The sequence below is a fragment of the Drosophila persimilis genome, unplaced genomic scaffold, assembly GCF_003286085.1.
Source record: "Drosophila persimilis strain 14011-0111.01,24,50 unplaced genomic scaffold, DperRS2 tig00000579-arrow-pilon, whole genome shotgun sequence".
Classification (NCBI taxonomy): Eukaryota; Metazoa; Arthropoda; class Insecta; order Diptera; family Drosophilidae; genus Drosophila; species Drosophila persimilis.
In genome coordinates this window covers 493,893-515,628 of record NW_020825322.1, presented here as the reverse complement: position 1 = coordinate 515,628, position 21,736 = coordinate 493,893, and the positions used below count along the sequence as shown (strand labels likewise).

Here is a 21,736-nt window from a genome sequence, read left to right as displayed (position 1 = left end):
ATTGTCATCGTTGTGGTTGTCGTCAGAGCCAGGATCAAGGTTATCTGTACCGCCTTATCTATTGCTGGCACAACATCCAGCTTCCATCGCAGCTCAGTTTAATTCCATTCCATCCCAAGTCTTGGCAACCTTCACGCGGGTTAGCACCGATCTGAACTGTCGCCAGGCATTATCAGACGCTTCCCTAACATGATAGTTCTCATCTGGCAACATTGTGGTCGTCGTAGTCGTCGTCTCCGCCTCAGTTGAGCGGTTTTAAGCGAAGCGAGCAGACTATCATGTTGGGGAGTCGAAACTTAGCCTCAAGGTGTGTGCGCCTGGCGCGCTCGAAGACCACCACCAGCAGCAGCTCCAGGGCTAAGGCATCCGTAGTGGCCGAACAGAGTCTGGGCATCATCGGGGTGCCCTTTGCCAAGGGCCAGGGCAAGCAGGGCGTCGAGCTTGCACCGGACCTGCTGCGTCAGAGTAATCTGCGTCAAGTGCTCCAGAGCAGTCACGGTGAGTAGAGGCCCACACCCAACCCAAAACAGAAACACAAGAAAAACCACATTGAAATTGAAATTGAATTGTATTCTGAAACTTTATTGGCCTTGGCATTGACGTTGACGTTGATTGAATAGATGGACTGGTGATCCGGGACTATGGAAACCTGCAGTATGCCGTGGATGAGACGCTGTTGCAGCAGCAGCGCGTCCACTACCATCACATCCGCAACTACGCCGACTTCATGGCCTGCAACCGGGCCCTGATCGAGCAGGTGAAGATAATGTTGCAGCAGAACTCCCAGTTTCTGGCCATTGGCGGGGACCATGCCATCGGTTTCGGTGAGTACTCGTTGTGAATGTCTGGGTCGGCCTGGGTCTGATCCGCCTTGATCCACCCACCTGTAGGTTCTGTGGCCGGTCATCTGCAGCATACACCGAATCTGTCTCTGGTGTGGATCGACGCGCATGCGGATATTAATCTGCACAGCACCTCGCAGTCGGGCAACATACATGGGATGCCCGTCTCGTTTCTGCTGGAGCAGCTCCGCACCACCTGGCAGCATGCGTGCCTCGACGAGATCGCTCCCAACTGGTGAGTGCCACATCTCATCTCTCCATCTATGATCTCCACCTTCTCTCTGAGTGTGGCATTGATTTATTTATTGGATCTCTTACGTCTAAACAGATGAGGGCTTACGGCTATGGTATGGCTATGTTTAAGATTGCCTTTCAGTTGGGTCTCTCTCTGTTTTCGGGGTTAGGGGTGGTGGGAAGGGTGGGGCATTGGCGGGGGGTTGGCGGCAATCGCGCCTTATCACAGTTGGCTTAACGGTCTAGAAATATTTGTTTTTAGATTTAACTTTTTGATTTTCTTTCACTCTCTCGTTTTTGCTTTGATTTTTTGTTTTCGATTCTTTGCATTTTGATTTGTTTTTTTTTTTCTTCGTTTTTTTTTTTTGTCTAGCTATTTTTAGTTTTTCTTATGTTTTTTGATCTGCGTTTGCCTCAGTCTTTGGTATAGTTCCTATCAACCTTTCATCGTCTTATTCATAGAGTGCTTTATAATTAAATATTGCTTTTTGTTTGGCAGTTTAGTCGTTTTGCTTCCGAGCTTGGAAAATTGTGGGCTTCAATTCAATCTAAATCGAAACAACGAACAACGAAAAACAAGTAACAGAAACGAATATAGAACGAAATCCGAAATCGGATCCGAGATCACCCAAAGTCAAACAAATCGTGTGGGGCTTAGGGATTCCCCCGGAAATCAAACAAAAAGTAATTCGAGCTCTAAGATCGATTCGGCTGCGCTTCGGTCTCTGTTCTATATAGTACATATTCTTGTATGTGGAGCTCTAAGCTAGGTTCAAACGACTATCGGAGTACATTTAAGGCTAATACACATACATGACCTCAACGGGATGGTGTCGGAGGGGCTGTGCTGCATGGATTGGGTTTCGGGTGGGTGATGGAGATGCTACTCAAAAAAACAAATCAAACCGATTGAAAAACACCGAAAACTCAAAGTCAAATGTTAAAATGATCGCCTTCTTCCGCGTTTTTTACCATTTTCTTTTGAGGAGATAACTTCTTAAATTGAAAATCAAACTGAATCGGGGAAATATAGGCATGGCATGTTGGTATTCTTATAGTACAGGTAAAGAAAGAGGCAACTTAAGAACAGATCACAGATCCACATCACAACGAGCGGACAATGCGGAGGAGAAACGAAAATCTAAATCGAAAATCAGACTTATATATGTACATGACGACACATCACACAGATCTCTCAGAAAAACCAAAACAAATACTTAGTTACCCTCTTTTAGGGTTAGTCTTTTCTTCTAGTGGTTCGAGGTCAGGATTGTGGATCGGGTGTGGGTGTGGGTGGTAGTTAGTGAATTGTGATGTGGATGGTGCATTGCTTGATCAAAATCAAATCTAGAAACTAGAAAAAGCTCTCTTGGAAATGGAAAAGTATCTGTGATTCGGGTTGTTTTTCATCTGAAGTTACAATAAGTACGTAATGTAATGTGTATCTATGTGTGTGTGTGTGTGTGTGTGTGCGTGGGTGTGCTCTATGCACTATGTATGTAGGGTATGTCTCTATGTACATCATATGTACATACATCAATCGATGGGGAAGTGGGAGCGGGATGGAGTATGGGATATTCGGTGGTTTATGCATTAAATAATTACAATCAATATTAAAGATTAAAGTATCAATGAATCAATAGAATTACACAATCATTATCGGTTTTAATCAATTAACCAATTAACTAATTTAATCGAAGAAGAAATGTGTCAAGTGTTTCTTTTTTTTGTTTTTTTTTTTCTTTTCTTTTTGGTCTTTTTTTTTTTTTTTTTTTTGCATAAATTCAATTGAAAATCGAACGAACAACAAGAACACACGCCTGAAAATAAATCAAGAGAAAGAAACAAATTAGAAAATGCTTTATAAAAATATATATATATATTTTTTTCTTTTTTGCTGCTGGTATTTCTTGTGTTTCAGCTATTGGGCTACAAATAGATTAATAAAAGGAGAATTGAAACCATTGAGTGAAATCATCAGTTACGTTCTTTTGAATGCCGACAAAATGTTCATTTTGGGGGAAAAACGTGTGCCAAAAATTGTACACAGCAGAGTTCTGCTCGGATCAGTTTTTGTTCGATTGAATGGTTCTATGAGGTGGTGGGTGGGTGGCTCTCTGCCCCATCTTCTGCATCGTGTCTGTCTGTTCTTCCTCCGATTTTTTTGTCTCTCGAAATTACTTACCGAAAAATCAGACGAAACAATAAAAGTATGTGAGGTACAACAATACAACAATAACAACGGCAACAAGAAACAACGAACTGAAAAGATCTGAAAACGAAAATCAGCTACGAACACGAATCGATACCCTGGGAGAGATACTGGCGCGGATGGGGAAAGTAGTACGGGTACGAAATCAACAACTCAAATGTCAAAATCAGATCGGATTCTCCTCCTTCTAAGCCATTGTCATATATTGCGATATTTAGCTTCCGGCTCATAGGTACATTGGGACCAAGAAGCGTACTTTCAAATTACACTGAGCGAAATCATAAGAGCATAAGGGCGAGGGTCAACTTTTTAGCACACAACCAAAAACTGAAAACAATTTTGGGAAGAGAGAGAGAGAGATAGTGTCCGTGTGGGTGTGTGTGTGTGTGTATGTGTCTGTGTGTCAATGTGTGATGCACCGCAAAAAAAATATTTATGTGTTTGAGAAACGAATACCAACGAACAGAAAGGCAAGGACAAAGATGGGACCAGAACAGACCAGAGCTAATGAACGGAAAAATGGAAACGCAGTGGAATAGAAACGGAAATCGAAATGGAACTGAAAAAGAAAATAAGAGTCTACATTTGAATGGAACTTGAACAGAAACATAAATCCACTTAGAAACGGACAAAAGAAACGAAATTGAACAGAGCTTGAAGTCAAAATTGAAGAGCAATTTAAGAAAAAGAACCAAGCAGATACCAATACGATTTGATTAGCTCAAAATAAATGCTCAAAAGTGAAAAAAGTATAGTAGAAACAGAGTTCAAACTTTTCAAGAGAAAAGAGATTGAAAGGAGAACATATAAGAACACATAGAAACAGAGTTTCAACGGAAATGGAAAAAGTATAGGAACCGAAATAAAGAATGAGACACAATCGAAACAAAATAGAACCTGGGAAAAAACCGAACATATTTGAAGGGGGAACGAAACTCCAAGTGAAACCTCAATTAAAGAACAAAATTGAAAATAGAATCGATCAAAATGAAAATTTTGGTGTGTTCTGATATATAAGTACTATATAGAGAGATATATATATATGCAAAAAGCAAGAAAAACTCATAATTATATATTTTGAAATACATTTATAATATTAATATCTTCTTTTCTCTTTTGCTTGTATTCATTTTTTGGTTTGTTATTTTTTTGGTTGTTGTTTGGTTTGGTTTTGTATTGTTTCCATTTTGAAATATCATTTGAAATGTGTGATAAATATTATTAATTAATCGATATAAATATGTTAATAAAATAAATTAAATAGTTTCATCCTCATCATCATCGTAATCATAATAATCTTTATATATATATATATTTATATATATTTCATTTTTTGTTGCTGTTATGATTATTAACGGTATCATTTGTGTAATCGTATCGCTATCGTTATCGGCATCGGTATAGCCCGGCGGTAAGGCCCTTCGAAAATGATAGATAAACTTCGATCTAGATGTGAAACAAATCAGGTTGTCAATTGTTTAAAAAAATTACAAAAAGGTACAGACACAATTAAGCAAAGATACAAAGATACAGACTTAAAAATCATACAATCAATTACATCATAGTCCGAGCGAGGCGCAACTGTACTTCCGCCGCAGGCGTTCAATCTCTGCTCTCTGGCTCTGGCTCTGGCTTGACTCGGCTCAGTCGCAGTGCCACTAAACTAAACTAAACTAAACTAAGAATAAGAATCGAGATTCGTTAAGCATAATGGCATTACACAAAATTATAAGTACGAGTATACCCCCGTTTTGCACACAAATAATATCGCATCTTCTAAACCGAAAGAACAAAACATCCGGAAATCGTTTTAATTGGAATGCATTTGAGATTGGGTTCTTTGGGAGTTCCTGCCTTAGAGAGAGTGTCGCGTGCTAGTCGGGGGATTATGCTAAAACTAGGCCTAGGACTAGTACTGGGGAATGTCTTTGTCTGAGATCAATGGGTTCCGATGGCTTCTCAGCTTGACTAGCTCTGTGTCAGTTTGTTGGTGTGTGTGTGTAAAAAGAGAGACAAATATAGGTGAAAAGAAAGAGAGAAAGAGCGTATATAAGGACTGATAGCACGCCCTTTAGGCTGTGGTCCAGGTTCAAGTCCAGTGTTCAGGGTACAGTCCACTCGCATTTTATGATAACATCTCGGTAGTTTCGGAAAAAACAAATGAAAAAAGAATTTTCAGAAAAGAAAGGCAACGAAAATGATACAACAGAAATAAACGATAAATAAATAAATATTGAAATATTAAAATATATATAAATAAAAATAAGTATGCGAAAATTTTCATCAAGTGTTTCATTTATTGAAAATTTTTTCGTTTTGGCTTTTTGCTCTTGTTACGTGTTCGGTGCGGAAATCAAATGAAATCATAAGTGTAAACGTAAATATAATGGATATAATCATAGTCGAGCACGGTTCCACAATTAGAGTTTGCTTTAAGTTAAATCAAAAACCATAAAATACATAAAAATGAAACTGAAAAATAAAATCAAACTAAATCATAACATAATCATAATTGTAATTGTAATTGTCATTCGATTTGATGCTAGTTCCGATTCATATGGATCGTACATCGCGTATAGGTACATTTCTAAAAGTACTACTTGTTCTTTTACAAATCGAAATCCAGCTTGAAACAATGTTAAAATTTGAATTTGGATCAAGAAAACATAAAATTATAAAATACAAAATTAAAATTAAAAATTAAACAAAATATAAATTTTATAGAAGGGCCAAAAGAGGGAGAGGGAAAAAGATATAGCTGGAGGAACGAGTGAATTGAAACATTGGTCCAGAGTTGCATCTGGTTGTGCCACATAGCGGTCTCGCTTTCTCCTCCATCTTTCACCATATTCTCTCTCCCGCTGCATTTTTGGGTTCGTGTGTGGGTGTGTGTGTATGTGTCAAAGTGTGTGTTTGTATGTAGAATTATCCTATATCCTTCATCAGGTTCCTCTTCGCTTTGGTCGAAAATCAAAGGAATATCGAACTCAAATTGCGTTACATTAAATTACATAATTCATAAAAAATACAATAAATAAGTTTGTTCTGTTTTCCGCTCTTGTTTCCGTCGGTTCTTTCTCGTCGGTTGTTTGTTCGCTCACTTAAATACGTAAAGAAAAAAGTATGAGAGGTATAAATATAAATAATATGCATATCCGATTGAACAGACATAATGTACATAGAAAATTGGCTTACACTTGTAAAAATTACACGCAGAAAAAAAAATGATTTCTAGTATAACTTGATCTTGTTGTTTTATGATTTTATAGAATATTAATGGGGTTTAACTGCACGATCGTTGCCGATCGTCCGATTCCACCTTTCGTATCCTTCACATTATTTTTTCTTATTTTTTTTTTTTGATTTTTCTGATCCCCATTTTTCTTCATTTTTGTTTCTTTTTTACTTACTGAAATTATAATTTGTAATTGTTAGATTGAGATGCATGAAATGTGTTGCTGTTGTCGTAAGTTGCAATCTATTGCACAAAAATTACAATTAATTAAATCATTGATGACAAAAAAATAAGCATACATATAGATAAGGTAAGGTAAAGAATGGGTTAATTCAAATATATATATATATAGCAAACACATATACAAAGATATATATAGATACATATTCACATATATGTACGGGTATATGAATACGAATACAAATTTTAAAAAATCACGCACATTATTCTTCAGTTAAAACGGATTTCTTATAATTGCATTGCACTTTCCTCTATATGACATACATACTATATATTCATATCTGTATTATGCGACGTGTGCTATATAAATAAACTAGCAGATTGTTTAAAAATGTATAGCAGGGCAGACATAGCAAGCAAGCAAAAAATCAGTAGAAGAGTGTAAGGACTTAATCTCATTACACTACTTTTTTGCTTGCTCTCTACTGCGCTTTGAGGGACGAGGAAGTGTGGGCTTGGCTCAATCAATAAATCAATCATTTCGCTATGCTTAGTTTTAGATATAAATTGTCTTAGTACTTTTGGTTTGATCTTCAATTTAACTCTCTCTCTCTTTCCTATCCTTTACTGCTGCCTCAAATATTCTTTCAAGCTTCTCTACATCCACTTTATGGTGCTCCTCTTCCACCATCATCATCTTCTTCTCTTCATTCTCTTCTGACTAGATTTCTTGTTGCAAATTTTGTTCAAACAAACAAAGAAACAAAAAAAAATTCCTTTTCTTGTTCGGCCTACAGTTACAAAAAAAAGGTACTATATTTAGGGATATATGGTAAACATATATATATATTCTATAGAGCTAGGTAGATTAATCATAAGCAGAATTCATTGGCTCCACCTCCTCCTCCTCCTTGCTAGGGATTCGGTTCTGTTCGGTTCGGTTTGGTTTTGATCAAAACTTAAGTTAATAATTTTCACTATTCGGGGAGAGAGAAATCAAATTCGCGCACTCTCTTTGGTTGGGGAAGGGGCGGGGGCGTTTGCGGGGCTGGTCTATAGTTTCATAAAGAAATCAATATAGATCAAAACACAAAACATTGTTATAAATATGCATGGTTTGGGTTGGGGTTAAGGTTTGGTTTGGTCCGGGTCTGGGTCTGGTTTATGTAGGATTTTGGATGAGGTCCGTTCTTGTCAGGATATGGGTTCGGTTCTGTTCATGGATCTGTTCGGGGTATGCGTATGCAGGAGCCTCCATTTCCGATTTATACACAAAGCAAACAAAGAAATCAAACAAAACTTAATCGAAATACAGAATTCAGAATCGAAATCATATATGGCTTACAATATATCTGTGTGTAATTGTGTTCTTCTTGTGTGTCCACTCTCTCGCTTAACAATCAACAGAAGCAAACAAAAGTTCTCAAGTGAATAAAACTGATGATAAATCAACGCAAAAGTTTTTGGGGGTTTGGGGTAGTACGGGTGGATGTGCTAGGGGTAGGGTTCTGATCTCCCATCTCGTTTGACTTCTATTAACTTTTCGCTTAACTTACTTTGCTAGAGAAAACGCTTTGCTAATGCTTTTGTTTACACCTATGTCATACATAATTTTATCCGTTTCATTTTCTTTGTTTTCAACTTTTGTCATATAAAAATGGTTTTTTGTTGTTTTTGTGGTGGCTGTACTTGTTTTTTAGTTTTTAGTTTTTATAGTTTTTCATGTTTTGTGCTACGCTTTTGTCTTTTGTTTAAACGCTAAAAAAACTGTGTGGTTTTAGCAAATATTCGACGCTTACTTGCTCCTTGAACTATACATTAGATAAAGTATGTATGTATATATATAGGTTGCACGTATCTATATCTATATATCAAATATATCATATATCCATATATCCATATAGATGCATGCACACACTTGACATAGTTTAAGTATTAATATTCACTAACAATTATTTACTTTAGTAAAACATTTCAAATTTGCGCATAAATTATTGTATTACTCTTGCTTTTCTTTCTTGCTTTCTTCTTTCTTTTTTTAGCCAAGTTTTTACAGTTCTAACTGCTATAATGTGTGTGTGTGTGTGTGTTCGTGTGTATTTGTTTTTGCTTGTGTGTGTGTAAAGGACACAAATTTAGCTTGATCTGGGTCTGGCTTTCCTCTCATCTTTCACATCTCTCTACTCCCTAATCTCCTCTTTAAATGTCAAGAAACACACAAAAAAAGCACTAAAAAAATTTGTAAATTTTTATACACATTTAAATATGTATGTATATGTAGGTGTATATCTATATGGTAGACATATAACTATCATGCGATTAGATATATATATATATATATATATGTATGTATGTATATATATATATATATACGTATATTTAGAAGTATTGAACTTTTTGTTGCACATCGCTTAAGTATGTAGCTTTTTGTTTCTCTTGTAATACTGTAGCAGCCTCCATGTTGAGTATACATATACTATATAGAATCTTCAAATACTTTGCCAGAATCTCCCTGCAGCCTCAAGCCAAACCGATGTCCTTTGGACACACACACACGCCCTATATTGTAATCATATAGCCTAGACACTGAACTCTATTAGTACCTTCTCGATATTCCTCGCTAATGGTAGAAAAATTTTAGAGTGTTACTAACAGATTTCTTGCCTGTTGCCAGTTTTGGTTTTTTGTTTTGCTTGTTTTTTTTTTGTTTTGTTTTGGAAGATTTCATTGCTGTTTTACTTAATGTTAATACATTTTTAAAATTGTTTGCTTGTTTTTGTTTCCTTTTGCTAGTTTGGAGTTTGTTTTTAGAATTAAATGTATTTTCTTCAAGTTTTCTTTGGGGGCTTTACTTCGTTTTGTTGATTTCTTTGTTATGCTTTATGCCTTCTTCTACTCCTTCTTTTCCTTTCTACTCGTATTACTCTCTCTCTCTCACTTCAGCTGTTTCGTTTTGTTTTAGTTTATGATTCTTTACTTAAATGCTAAACAAGAAGAATTTTGCTATTGCAACGGTTTTTTTGGCGGATGATTCTTTGGGATTTGGATTGGATTTTTTGGGGGATTTTTTTTACGGGTTGCAGGGTGTTCAGGATTTACAAGGTTTACAAGGATGGGCCGCCCCTTTCGTTGTGTCGACGCTTGAGAGAGAGTCAGTGTCAGTCCTCCACCTCCTGCTACCCTTCAACGAGGGCTCTCTTGCATTCACTTTCTTTCTCTTTTCTCGTTTTTTTTTTTTTGTTTTTTGGTTTCGTGTGTGTTTTACACATACTCTTTGTTGCGCTTAGTTACCGTTATACCATGCATATTTATATATGTGTCTTGGTGTGAGTGTGGTGTTTGTGAGGTTGTGTGTGTGTGAGGGGGGCGGGGGGTGGAGGCGGCGTAAGGGAACTGCGGATGTGGGAAATATAGTGTAGACTATATGTAATTTCGGGCCTCCCATCCTCGCGGATCGGGGATCATCTCCTACTTAGCCTTGTTGGTCTTAAAGCTGACCTGAAGCACCCTATTGCCCATAGTGTAACCATTCAGGGCGCGGATGGCCATTGCCGCCTCGTCGTAGTTCGTCATGGAGACGAAGCCGTAACCCTTGCACTGATTCGTTGTGGGATCCTTGACGATCTTCACGGATTGCACTGCCCCGAAGGGACCGAATAGCTGCCACAGGGCCGCCTCCTCGGTCTCGGGCGCCAAATTGTAGATGAAGATGGGATAGGCGCCGCCCGGTCCACTGGCCAGCGTGGTGGCTGCCGCCGCCGCTGCGCCCAGTCCGTTAGGCAGCATCACATCCAACATGTCGCCAGCCATCGGCGAGAATCGTGCCAGCCCCTTGTTAACCGGCGTGTGCATCGCGCCACCGATGCGTCGCACCAGCTGCGGATTGAGGAAAGCGGGCAACTGCGGCTGTATGATCTTGCTGGTGCTGCCGGGCGTATTGGAGAATTTCACCACAATGGGATCCGTGCAGCTGGAAGGCGTTGTGCCGTTCAGGGCGATTATGGCCCGAGTGGCCTCCTCGCGCTTGTCAAAGCGTATGAAGCCGACACCCTTCGTCTGGGTGTCGTTGCCGGCGTTCTGCAGGATACGCGACGTGATGATCGCACCGAAGGGGGCGAAGATAGCCTCTAGCTCCTGCTGAGTCATTGTCTTGGGCAGCCCAGAAACATACAGATTGGCGCCCTTGATGGCGTCCGAAGAGGGCCGGGCAAAGGAGACCTTAATCGTTTTGTTCTGCAAACGGAGCCCATTCAGCACGTTGACTGCCTGCTCAGCGTCCTGCGGCCGCACGTAGTTGACGAAGCCATAGCCCAGGCTCTGGCCCTTGCTGGGCGCCTGCGGATTCAGCGGGTCGATGTAGACCTGCGACTTGTCACGTATCAGCTTTACGGACTCGATTTCGCCCACGCTGCTGAAAAGCGAGCGGATCTCGTCCTCCGTCATCGTCTGCGGCAAGTAGTTGACAATCAGGTTTGTGCGCGTCTCCGTGCTTCCGTTGCTACCGTTCTGCGGCACTCCGGCATTGCCGTTGGTGTTCGGCGGAGGCTGCGGCTGGGGCACCACCGTTTGCTGGACCTGCTGCTGCACTTGCTGCTGCGCCACCACTGCCTGCACTTGCGCCTGCTGCGCCTGCTGCTGCTGGACTTGCTGTTGCACTTGCTGCGCCTGCTGCTGCTGTGCCTGCTGTTGCTGGGCCACGGCCTGCTGCTGCTGCTGGAGCTGCTGCGTGACGGCGGCGGCGGCCGCGGCCACCGCTTGCTGTGTCTGCTGCTGCTGAACTTGCAGGATCGCCTGCTGCACCTGTTGTTGCTGCTGGAGCTGGGCGGCGGCGGCGACAGCGGCCGCATTCTGTACCGGGGCGGCGGCTGCACTAGTGGCTGCCACGGCCGCAGCAGCGGCCGCACTCTGCATCAGTTGCGCCTGTGTGTCCACTCCGCCGGCGGCTCCTGTGTTGGCCATCATAAAGTCCACTGAGCGAGAGGCAATCGGTGGGGTTGAGTTGAGTTGAGTTGGATGTGACGATGGGGCGATGGCGGGACCAACGCAGGGGAAGGCGTATGGAAAGAGTAGTTAAATGTCAAGATTAAACCATTTGCAAGTTGTGTTAGTCGTTCTACAGCTACAGTTTAAGTACGGGGTTAGTTAGTTCTACTTATTAGTTCTACATATTAGAGTGCCACCAGGGATGTAAATCGCTTTAAGGCGTGTTTTTCAGCCCTGGTCCTGGGGTTAGCTCTGGGGTTAACGGTTAGCTGAAGGAGCTTTGCTCACTGGCGCCGCCCAGCGGCCCACTTACTTGTTCTATCTATCACTTCTCTTCTACCAGTCACCCACGCACTCACTCACACACTGACCCGCTGCTGCTCAGAGGCCAAAGCACTCACAAACAAACACAAACACACACCTCGCCGCTGTGGAAAATAACTTTTCTAATTTTTGCTTGTGCTTTTTCCTTGATTTTTTCTGTGTTATTCTTTCTTTTTGCCGTGTGCCTCGATTTGGTTTTGCCTTTAGCGTGGTCTTTTCTTTTTGATTCAATTCTGTTGCTGCTGCTATTGCAATTGCCTCTCCTTTCCGTTTCGTTTCTTTTCCGCTGCAAGAACAGATCCGCTGCGTACCAGGCACACGATGCTACTGAGCGCAGGAGCAGGTCCTGACCAGGCTCTTTCATTCAATGCTCTTTCTCCCCCTTCTGGATACACACACACACACATAGTTTTATATATCCCTGCCCAACCCAGTTATGTAATACGGGAGAGAAGGAAGGATATAAAAGCGCACCCCTTAATGAAAGAGAGGAAAAGTGCCGAAAATTGTGTTTTCAGCGAAAAATGAGCAACCGCTCGTTCGTTCGTGCTCGTATAGCCCCCACCCACCCTATACGCTCTTGACCCGGTGTGTGTGTGTGCAGGCTGGCGCAACGCTGTTGAAACCAACCCTTAGAACCGACCAAGAAGCAAGTTGTAATAATTCTATTGCAAAAAAAAAAAACAGGAAACTTGCCGCTGCTTAAGGGTTAAATGCACGCAGCGAGCATTACCACCCCACGCTGTTACATTTACATGGATGTGGCAACGCTGTAACAGTAACGGTAACGGTAACGACTGTTGCTTACGGAAGTTCAGTCTCAGTTCAATGAACTATTTGGTGATCGGAACTGATCAGAAGATCAATCGAACCAATAGTTCACATTCGCTCATTGCATAGTTCAATATTTCAATTCGCACCTTTTCTTGAATGAGGACGAAAGAGTCAAAAGGTCAAATGAACGCACAAACACACACACAGACACAAACTATCTTTTCAGCAATTTCTGCACCGCACCCTTTCAGCAATTTGTCCTTTTTTCTTACTTATGCATACATATTATACATACATAGAGAAAGGAAAACCCTCTCTTCTTCCCCATCTTCAAATACTCACTTGTTTTCTGTTTAGTTGATTACAGCCGGGTCGTTGAGGGGTGTTGGGGATGAGGGAGGTATTCCACGGGCTTGTATTTGGCTGCTCGATGGCCAGATAATTAAGGAATTAATATGCGCCTTCTATTTCTCTCGCTGGTCTTCGAATCCTGGATTTACGCGCCTGCGCTCTACACGGCGCTGCCTCCTCTTGTTCAATCTCCTTCTTCCTCTCTCAAACTGGTCCAGGCCTCTCTTCCTTTTTTAGTTTTGTAAGACCAATAAATGAGCGCTGGCCTCCTCGAAGTCGCCGTTGTTGCCGTCTGATGTGAACAAAAACAAAAAAAACGGTAAAGAATAACAAAACAAAAGAAGCGGTACATTGTTTTTGTGTGACTTTGCTTGATCGGTAATCGATTTTATCGATTTACAACCACACCATTGGGAGGGGGGAAACACATATTGGGAGTACGAAAAATTACATTTCACTCGAAAAAAATTAACGTCGACAACAAATGTATATACAGTATGTACATATGTATGTGCATATATCGCGGTACAAATATTTTTGTTGTTATACAATTTCTGTTCCACTAAACGGATGGATTGCTATTTTTGCTATATTTCAATACTAATGCTGATTCTAACTATCGCTCTCTTACTCTCTCTCTCGCTCTCTCCTTTGCTCAGTGGCTGCTGCACTGATTTTCATAGGATGTGTGTGGCGGGAAGAGAAGAACGCCGGGAACAGTGGCCATCCAGCTTCCCCCTCCCACACACACTCCTTTCCAAAATACAATGTATGGCTGCCTCAGCTGCTATTGTTATTATACATACATACATGTGTATACATGCATGTATACCTATATGGCTGCGTGGGTTTAAATTAGTTTTTTTTATAACGAAACAGTATGGCACGCACACAAACAGCGAGTCAGGCACGCAGAGAGAGACACCACTCACACACACTTACAAGCACTTGGTATCTATAAGTTTTATTTTGTGGTTGTTGTAACTAAAGCACGCGCCTTGCTTTTGTTTTTGCCTTAAATTTGAGAAACATTTTTTTGTTCTGCGTTAATCTCTGGATTTGCGGCGGGCACATGGATGATCCGATGCTGCTTGAAACTGTTCTAGTTTTAATTTCCGCGCGTTTTCCACGCGTTGCGTTTGTATGTGTACAACTACAGTACATACATGGGCGTTTTGCTTTTTATGGCAACCGGCGTTTTGTTTACTATTAATATTCTTCACTTTTGCGAATGCCCTCACCTTCCTGCCCCGACACACACCCACTTCAGTTAATGGACAAAATGTCTACTACTTTTAGCGTTTAGTTTTTTGTTGTTTCTGGCTCCGTACAATGCTCCTTGCACCATAAAATCGATATGCTAGCTGCGCCCTTTTCACAGCACTAGCGGGCGTTCGCTCTCAGCCAAACCACACAAACAAACATGCGAGGCAAGACATGCTAAATAGAAGGTAAGGCAGTACCGGCTCTCCGGGGACCATAGCTTGCTTGCCCTCACCCACCGTTCTACCATCTATTTAACATACCCTGACGAGAAAGAGAGACACTGGGAGAGAGAACATTTACAGATACACAGCACACTGAGCGATGGCAGCGTCACATTAGCAATAGATTTTTACACCACTACTACTATGTAGAGGGAGCGAGAGGGAGAGAGAGATATCTATCCAGGCGCCCCACTGCCCAAAAACGATCACTCTCAATCCCAATCTCTCTCTCTGTATCTCTCCCTCAACTTCTGACGCTACCTCTGTTTTTGTTGTATGCCAAATTGCACATTGTTTAAATTTTTAAACTCAGAAACACACACTATCGGGAAAAAACCATGGATATATACATGCATATGTACATATGCATGTGTACACTCGAATATGTGTATAATTGCACAATTATGCAGCGCCGCACGTTCATTTTGGCAAACAATTTTAACAATTTTTCGTTTAGCAATTTGTTTTCTTTGTAGTTGCCACAGTTTTTGTTGTTGTTTGATAGAACCCGTTTAGGTTGCACAAGACGAGAGCGGAGTCCGGTATCCAAGAGATTCTTACATTTCTTTCTGCTGCTGCTGCTGCTGCTATTGCCACGGGATTGGGTGTCCGTTCGATTTCGTTAGTTACTTTAGATTGGAGATTTCTTGCTTGTTAACTGTAGTTCTTCAACTGTTATTATTTTGCACTACATTCGAGAAAAAAAATCAATTGCAAGAAGAGCACACATGGAGCACGAGATTGTTAGGTGGCAGCGCGGAGCGGTCGGAACTACTTTTCTGAAATCTGGAAAATTCACGTTGCTTCCTCGTCCGCGGCGCCCAAAAGATTGAGGCGGCAAGGCCAATTTTGGAAAATTTATATTGCTTCCTATTCCCTGGCGCCCAAAAGGCGGCAAGCAGTGTATTTATCGATAAAAATACCCGATAAAAATAAGTAAAATACTTCTGACCCTCAGAAATATACCGAAATATACTTTCTCGTTGTCAAAATATACTGTAAATATACCGGAAAAATACCATTCATATTCCTTGATTTTGATATTCGGCTTCAAATTGCTAGCTATCTAGGACCTTCAGCAATGTATTTACATACATATATTGTAGTATGTAATACATTTTAATTATTTCATTATTACATATAAAATGCTCTCCCGCCCGAGCTGCCGCAAGTCGGCCTATCGATATAATGATCGATCAGTTTTCTGGCTAATGTTACATTTTGCAAAGATTTTATATGTATTTTTATATATTCTCGAGCATACAAAACATGTGTTTAGGGGAGATCGGCCAAGCTGGAAATCAACGCTCTCTAAGCGTGATCCAGTAAGGTCGTCAACCGTTTTATGATGCACGCGACCATTATGCTTGCCAAATAGAGACGAGCAGCAGCAGTAGCTAAGGGCTGTTTGGCGTGAGTACGTTTTCGTTTTTGCAATGTCGGCGGTACGGGACTGTGTGTGTAGCAACCACCAACGCTGGCAGCTCTGGGGTTGTTTCCGCCCTGCTTTAGAATGTTACACCCTCTACCACCCGGCCAGGACCCAGTTCCAAGAGGCAGTTCAATTTCAACTCCAATCCAGGCGTGCGTGCACGCGTATTGCGTGCGTGTGCTTAATTCAGCACTCTCTTGCACACACACACACATCCTCCTCCCCCTATGTACTTCCTGTTCGTGGCCCCCACCCATTTCCATGTGCTGATTTTTATGGTCGCGCTACCCTGTTTTCAGGCCACGGCTAGCCTGTTCCTGTTCGAATTCACGGACTGAACGGGCTCGCGAAATACAATAAAAATTGTCCTGCTCCTGGGGGGTGGTTTTCGCCCTTTTTTGGGCAACGACGACGAGGGCGAGGGCGACGGCGATACCGGAGATGCGGATGCGAACTCAGACAGATCGGCGTCGCAAGTGTTTTGTTTGCAAGGAATATAATTATGCATGTATGTATGAGTACATACATATGTATATCCATATGTACAAAAGCACGCCGCAACTTTCCCCGCAGTAATCAAGATATACATACATACACTTTATTTAATACATAGGTTTTTATCTAATTCAAATGCAGAGTGCACCACACGTGTTTATAGATGATATATTGTCATAAAACCTTGTCCTCTACGGGGTAATTTCAAGCTTTCTAAACTTAGCCGTTTCGACTGTGCGTTGATCGGTAATGCGTATATTTAACAGATACATTAGAGTTTTTAAGAACGTGTAGTTCTTATTTATGGAAGTTTTTTGCTATTATTTTTAGTAAAAAATAAAAATAAATCATTTTCTGTGCATAAAAAAAACATGTCCAGAAATTAGAACAACCCGAGGACAACCAACAAAGTGTTTTTTAATTTGTGAGATTCTACTGTATATATATGTATATTCAAATATAAAACATAAATTCAGCTTAGTTCCGATCTAATATCTAATTTTTCTGACACAAGGCGACAGAGATCACAGAGATAGCTAATAGACGTCACGTGCTTGATGTTGGCTCTTTCTCTCTTGAACTACATATCCTCTACACCCCATATATGTACTATATATACACGGCTCTATCTCGCTCCAGCGCAGCTTCTTTTACCGGTACCCAACTCCTACCCTACCCCAACCCCAAACAGTAGGCAATAATTTTCGTGTCCGGTGAAAAGGGTTGCCTAATCCGGCCAAAATAAAACAACAACAGAATATTACAACAATGCGGGATTAAAAAAGCAGAACCAACACAAGATTACAATAATGCAGGGGAGAATGTAAAGGCCTGGGGAGGGGAATGGCCTCAGATGGGAGTGGAATGACGTGACGTGAAGTGGAGTGTAGTCGAGTGAAAGGGAGGGACACGCACATACAAAACAGCCGTTGCATAGGGAATAGGTAGGCGTGGCCCACCCTTAAGCGAGTGCTTTCGTATAGCCAAGTCCCGGGAATGCGCCCAAAAAGTCTAGTCTAGGAGACAGTACAGCTCGGGGCAGGAACGGGAACGGGAACAGGAACAGGAGCTGCCATGATTCATCCGAGAGCATATTCATATGCATATGGGCAATGCAACCCCCTGGTCTGGTCTGGTCTGGTCACCCATTTCTTTTATATATGTTTGTGCATACATATATTTACATAACGATCCTCGGGGCGCTTTTAACTTTGCACGTCTCACTGCACATATGTACGTGGTACTACTCGTAGGACCTCAGCAGATCCGATACCGATCCCTCCGCAGCTGATTCGGACAGATGCACTTTTTCCCCGAGACTAATATTAATAATCATAGAAATTACCATAAGACACAGGGTCAAAGTCCAGGAACAGAGACTCCGAAACCCAGAGAGACGGAGGGAGAGACGGAGGGCGAATGCAAGAAAAAATGAAATGGAGGGTTGGATGAAACGATCGCAGGACATTCGGGGACACGCTGCATGCCATTTGAATCGTGGCATGTGTTTCTTTTTCTCTCCGTCTCCGTCTCCTTTTTCCGTGTGTTTTTGTTTCTGTTGATGTTGTTGTTTTTGTTGCCGTTTTTCCTTTACAAATTTTTTCGGCATTGTCCTTTGACTCGATCTGCAGTCTGCTCCCGTTCTCATGCCAATGCCAATGCCCATTCCCATTCTGATTCCCACTCCACTCCCCTCCCCTCCTCTCCCCTCTCAGAATCCGATTCGGTTGCAGAGCCCAGGGTTGGGCTGCCTGCCCGCCACCTGGCTTACTAATCAGGATCACGAATGCCAAATGACAGTGCCCGGGATGGGAGGGTGATGGTGAAGGAGGAGCAGAAGTAGGGGGAGTTATTGCCCCTTTGACTCGGAAAAATAGGAAAAACTAAGAAAAGTCTAGGTTATACTAAAAAAATTTTCACTCATCATTTATTTAAAATTGAAAGTTCTTTGATGCTGGAAAAAGAAGAAACAGGAAGGGTAACAATTTAGCTTCGGAGATCCGTAGCTTCTTATATCCTGATATAGCAATCCGATTCAGATACGTTTTGGTAAAGTTTAATTTTATTATCTTCAAAAACAAAAACTTCGACCCATCAATTCTATGACAGCTGCATTGATGCATTATGCAATTGATAAAATTTGTTGTGCTCCAAATCATATACATACATACATAAAAAGAAGGACATCCTTAAACAGGAGGTATTTAAATACAAAGTTAGTGAAATGAAATATAATTAAATTTTCTTAATACAAGGGGGCAAGACCCCTGCACACTCGCTCGTCCACCAATCCCCGTCTCACTCGCTTAAGCAACAACAAATATACCCTCGAGGCGTAACCCCCCTTATCAAGAATTTACAACGTGCAGAAACTATTTGGCGGTCGGACATTTACTCTTAAAGACATAGACTCTTTAATAAATTAATTGGAATCAAATATAATCATATAATAGAGAGGGCCACTGAAATGACGAGTGTCTTTGCACAGAGGCATAATGGTAGAGGTTGCAATTACCCAAAGACTATACACTACTGTGTTGCATATAAGCGTATGTACAATATAGTATAGACTATACAATACTGTATGGTATATACGACTATGTACAATATTACATAGCCTTTGGATTAACTCTAGTTGAAAACATTAATCAAGAGCCGCCATGAAGACGTGAAATGAAATTTCAAAATATAAAAATGTATTGCATATGTATTTTTAAATTATAAATATTTACTCTTGAAGTTGAAACGGAGACTGGATTTAGTTCTTGTTTTTAGCTATTGTTTAGTTAAACAAAAAACGCATATCACTATAGCGTTTTGGCCCTTTATATGTGCATTTTAAAATAAAAATTCGGTCAATTAAACTAAGAGGTATGCAGGAGACTCATAAAGAGATCAGCTTTTCAAGTGTAAAGCATTAGAATAGGACTTAGATTACAAACAAACGAGTACAAAGGAGAGAAATATAGACAGTTTTACTGTAAAGAGTAGCATGGAGAGTAAGGCATATGGGGATCCCCTGAATGATCGTCACCGCCGCCTGACCTAACCCAACCTCACTTTTGCAGAAAAAAAGGGTGGTGGCTTGGCTGCACTTAGTGGACTTCTCGTGCTGCTTCCTTGGATCTTTCATATTGCTTATTCTTCTGTTTCGGTCTGCCTATTCAACTGGAACCCACGACTATTTGTTTACACACCGCTCGTCAGCTGTTTTGAGGTCTCCCCCCCATCCACCCCATTCTTTGGTTCTCATCCCGATCCCTATGCCTATCCGTATGCCACCGATCGATGATGTGTGACTCTGCCTAATGCTCTTAGTTTTTTTTTCATTTTCTCATTCTTCTTATTCGTCTTGTTTGTCATTTCAGTTTGCCGAAGGATCAGTTGGTTTACATTGGACTGAGGGACATTGACCCCTACGAGGCGTTCATATTGAATAAATTTGGAATACGCTACTATGCTATGGATGTGAGTAGAAACCAAATACCGAATGCCGAAACCAGCTAGGAAGAGAACGAAAACTGAGAGAGTGTGAAGGGAAAGGGAGCGAGCGACACCTAGGTAGAGGAGGTAGAGGAAATGCCCACGAGTCGTCCTGCCAGTTGTTTTTGTAAAATTTGTAAAATTCCGGTTTCTATAGCTCTCTATCTCTAACTCAGGATCAAATGACACGATCGTGCGTGACTGCCCCGAGAATTACATAGCATGTCCTGGTGCGCACTGACCTGTGTGTGTGTGTGTGTGTGTGTGTGTATGTGTGTGCGTGAGTGTAATGTTGTAAGCTTGGCATTTATAGGGGTTGCCCGAGCAACATATCGACAAGACAGACACCCTCCCTACCGGGTCCTACCCCAACCACTAAATCTGCCGCCCCACTCCACCAGGAAACCAGCGATGCCAACCTCGTCCATCCTATGCCATCCCCCGTTACAAGGCTCTGGGTACTTCCGATCGGTATAGATTGGCAATGGTGGTGGTGGTTATAAGGCTACATGGCTATATGTACATATGCCCAAAAACGTGCGCAGCCACATCCGTCGTTCGCATCCTTGTCAGCTCTCGTTGCCCATTATTTATGGCTCGTGCAAAATCCAAGTCTGAAGTCTGTTGAAAAATGGTTTAATGTTCGCTCCCGATATCCAGAGCTGCAAATTTATTATGGCCTCATTATATTCGATCGATGGGTATGGGCGTACGGAATGGGGAGAGGCCAGTGGTCTTGCAATTGTAAATGGAAGCGGGACTGGGACTGGGCTAATGGCTGCTCTGCTGTTGGTACAGTTGGCCATAGAATGCTGCTAATTGAAGAGCCAATCGTGTGAGAATAATGCTGATAGCGTTATCTGTTTGGCCATATGTAAGAGCATGCCTCTCAATCGCTGCCATTCTCACTCCATGTCGCCATTGAAAGATTTCCGAGCTTTATTTGCACTTTAGCTCAGAGCGACCTTTACACTTGAAAAAAAAACGTGACATTACTAGAGGCTGGAAAGAAAAAAAATTACACAAAAAAAACATCAGATTCCAATTCTTACTGCGCAGAGCTACGATTTATAAATAGGAGTTCCCATAAGAATAGAAAGGCTGGATATATCCAGAATTGAATATAGTATATTTCCTGTGGTCGAAACTGCATCGTTCTTTGCGTTCTTTAAGCAATCATCATCAAAGCTTTTATCACCGCTACCTCATTTTCTACAAATACCCTGAACGCCGTTAGCTCTCTCTCCCTTTCTGTCGCTGTCCATCGAAAGCTTCCTCTTTGCTCATAGTTATTTTCATTATTTCTCTTTTTCTGTGCTCTGCAGACAATCGATCGCGTGGGTGTGCCGAAAATCATCGAGATGACCCTGGATGCTCTGAATCCACAGAACAAGATCCACGTTAGCTTCGACATCGATGCGCTTGACAGCAACGTGGCGCCCAGCACTGGCACAGCCGTTCGCGGCGGTCTCACGTTGCGCGAGGGCATCAGTATTGTGGAGGCGTTGCGGGACACAAAGAGGGTGCAGGGTGTAGACCTGGTGGAGATCAATCCAAAGCTGGGAAATGAACGCGACGTACGCACCACCGTCGACTCCGGCCTGGAGATCCTCAAGAGCATGTTCGGCTATCGGCGCTCTGGCCACTGGAGTAACATCGATACGGGAATCCTGGGAAGCGATTGAGGCGGATATCCCGCACACA

The 21,736-nt window shown here is 41.7% G+C and overlaps 2 protein-coding genes across 5 annotated transcripts; one reads left to right on the top strand and one right to left on the bottom strand.

The window, feature by feature from the left end:
• The first annotated feature begins 237 nt into the window (after nucleotides 1–237).
• On the top strand, nucleotides 238–21,723 carry LOC6598150 (arginase-1). Its single transcript, XM_002023451.2, has 5 exons — nucleotides 238–498; nucleotides 621–824; nucleotides 891–1,077; nucleotides 19,918–20,017; nucleotides 21,358–21,723. Exons 1-5 carry the CDS (start codon nucleotides 279–281, stop codon nucleotides 21,715–21,717), a joined length of 1,071 nt encoding a protein of 356 aa, XP_002023487.2. The 5' UTR covers nucleotides 238–278; the 3' UTR covers nucleotides 21,718–21,723.
• Nucleotides 6,018–15,428, bottom strand: LOC6598151 (protein elav). 4 transcript variants are annotated; one of them, XM_002023452.2, is made up of 4 exons: nucleotides 15,184–15,428; nucleotides 13,127–13,427; nucleotides 10,202–11,673; nucleotides 6,018–6,388 (listed from the first exon to the last, which is right to left on the bottom strand). In XM_002023452.2, coding segments are annotated over exons 2-4 (1,476 nt in total). In that variant the 5' UTR covers nucleotides 13,128–13,427; nucleotides 15,184–15,428; the 3' UTR covers nucleotides 6,018–6,385. The 4 variants fall into 4 exon arrangements, with proteins under 4 accessions (XP_002023488.2, XP_026846353.1, XP_026846354.1 ...); XM_026990552.1 differs by lacking the exon at nucleotides 6,018–6,388 and having other exon boundaries at nucleotides 9,474–11,673; XM_026990553.1 differs by lacking the exons at nucleotides 6,018–6,388; nucleotides 15,184–15,428 and adding an exon at nucleotides 14,377–14,455 and having other exon boundaries at nucleotides 9,474–11,673.
• Nucleotides 21,724–21,736: the final 13 nt, after the last annotated feature.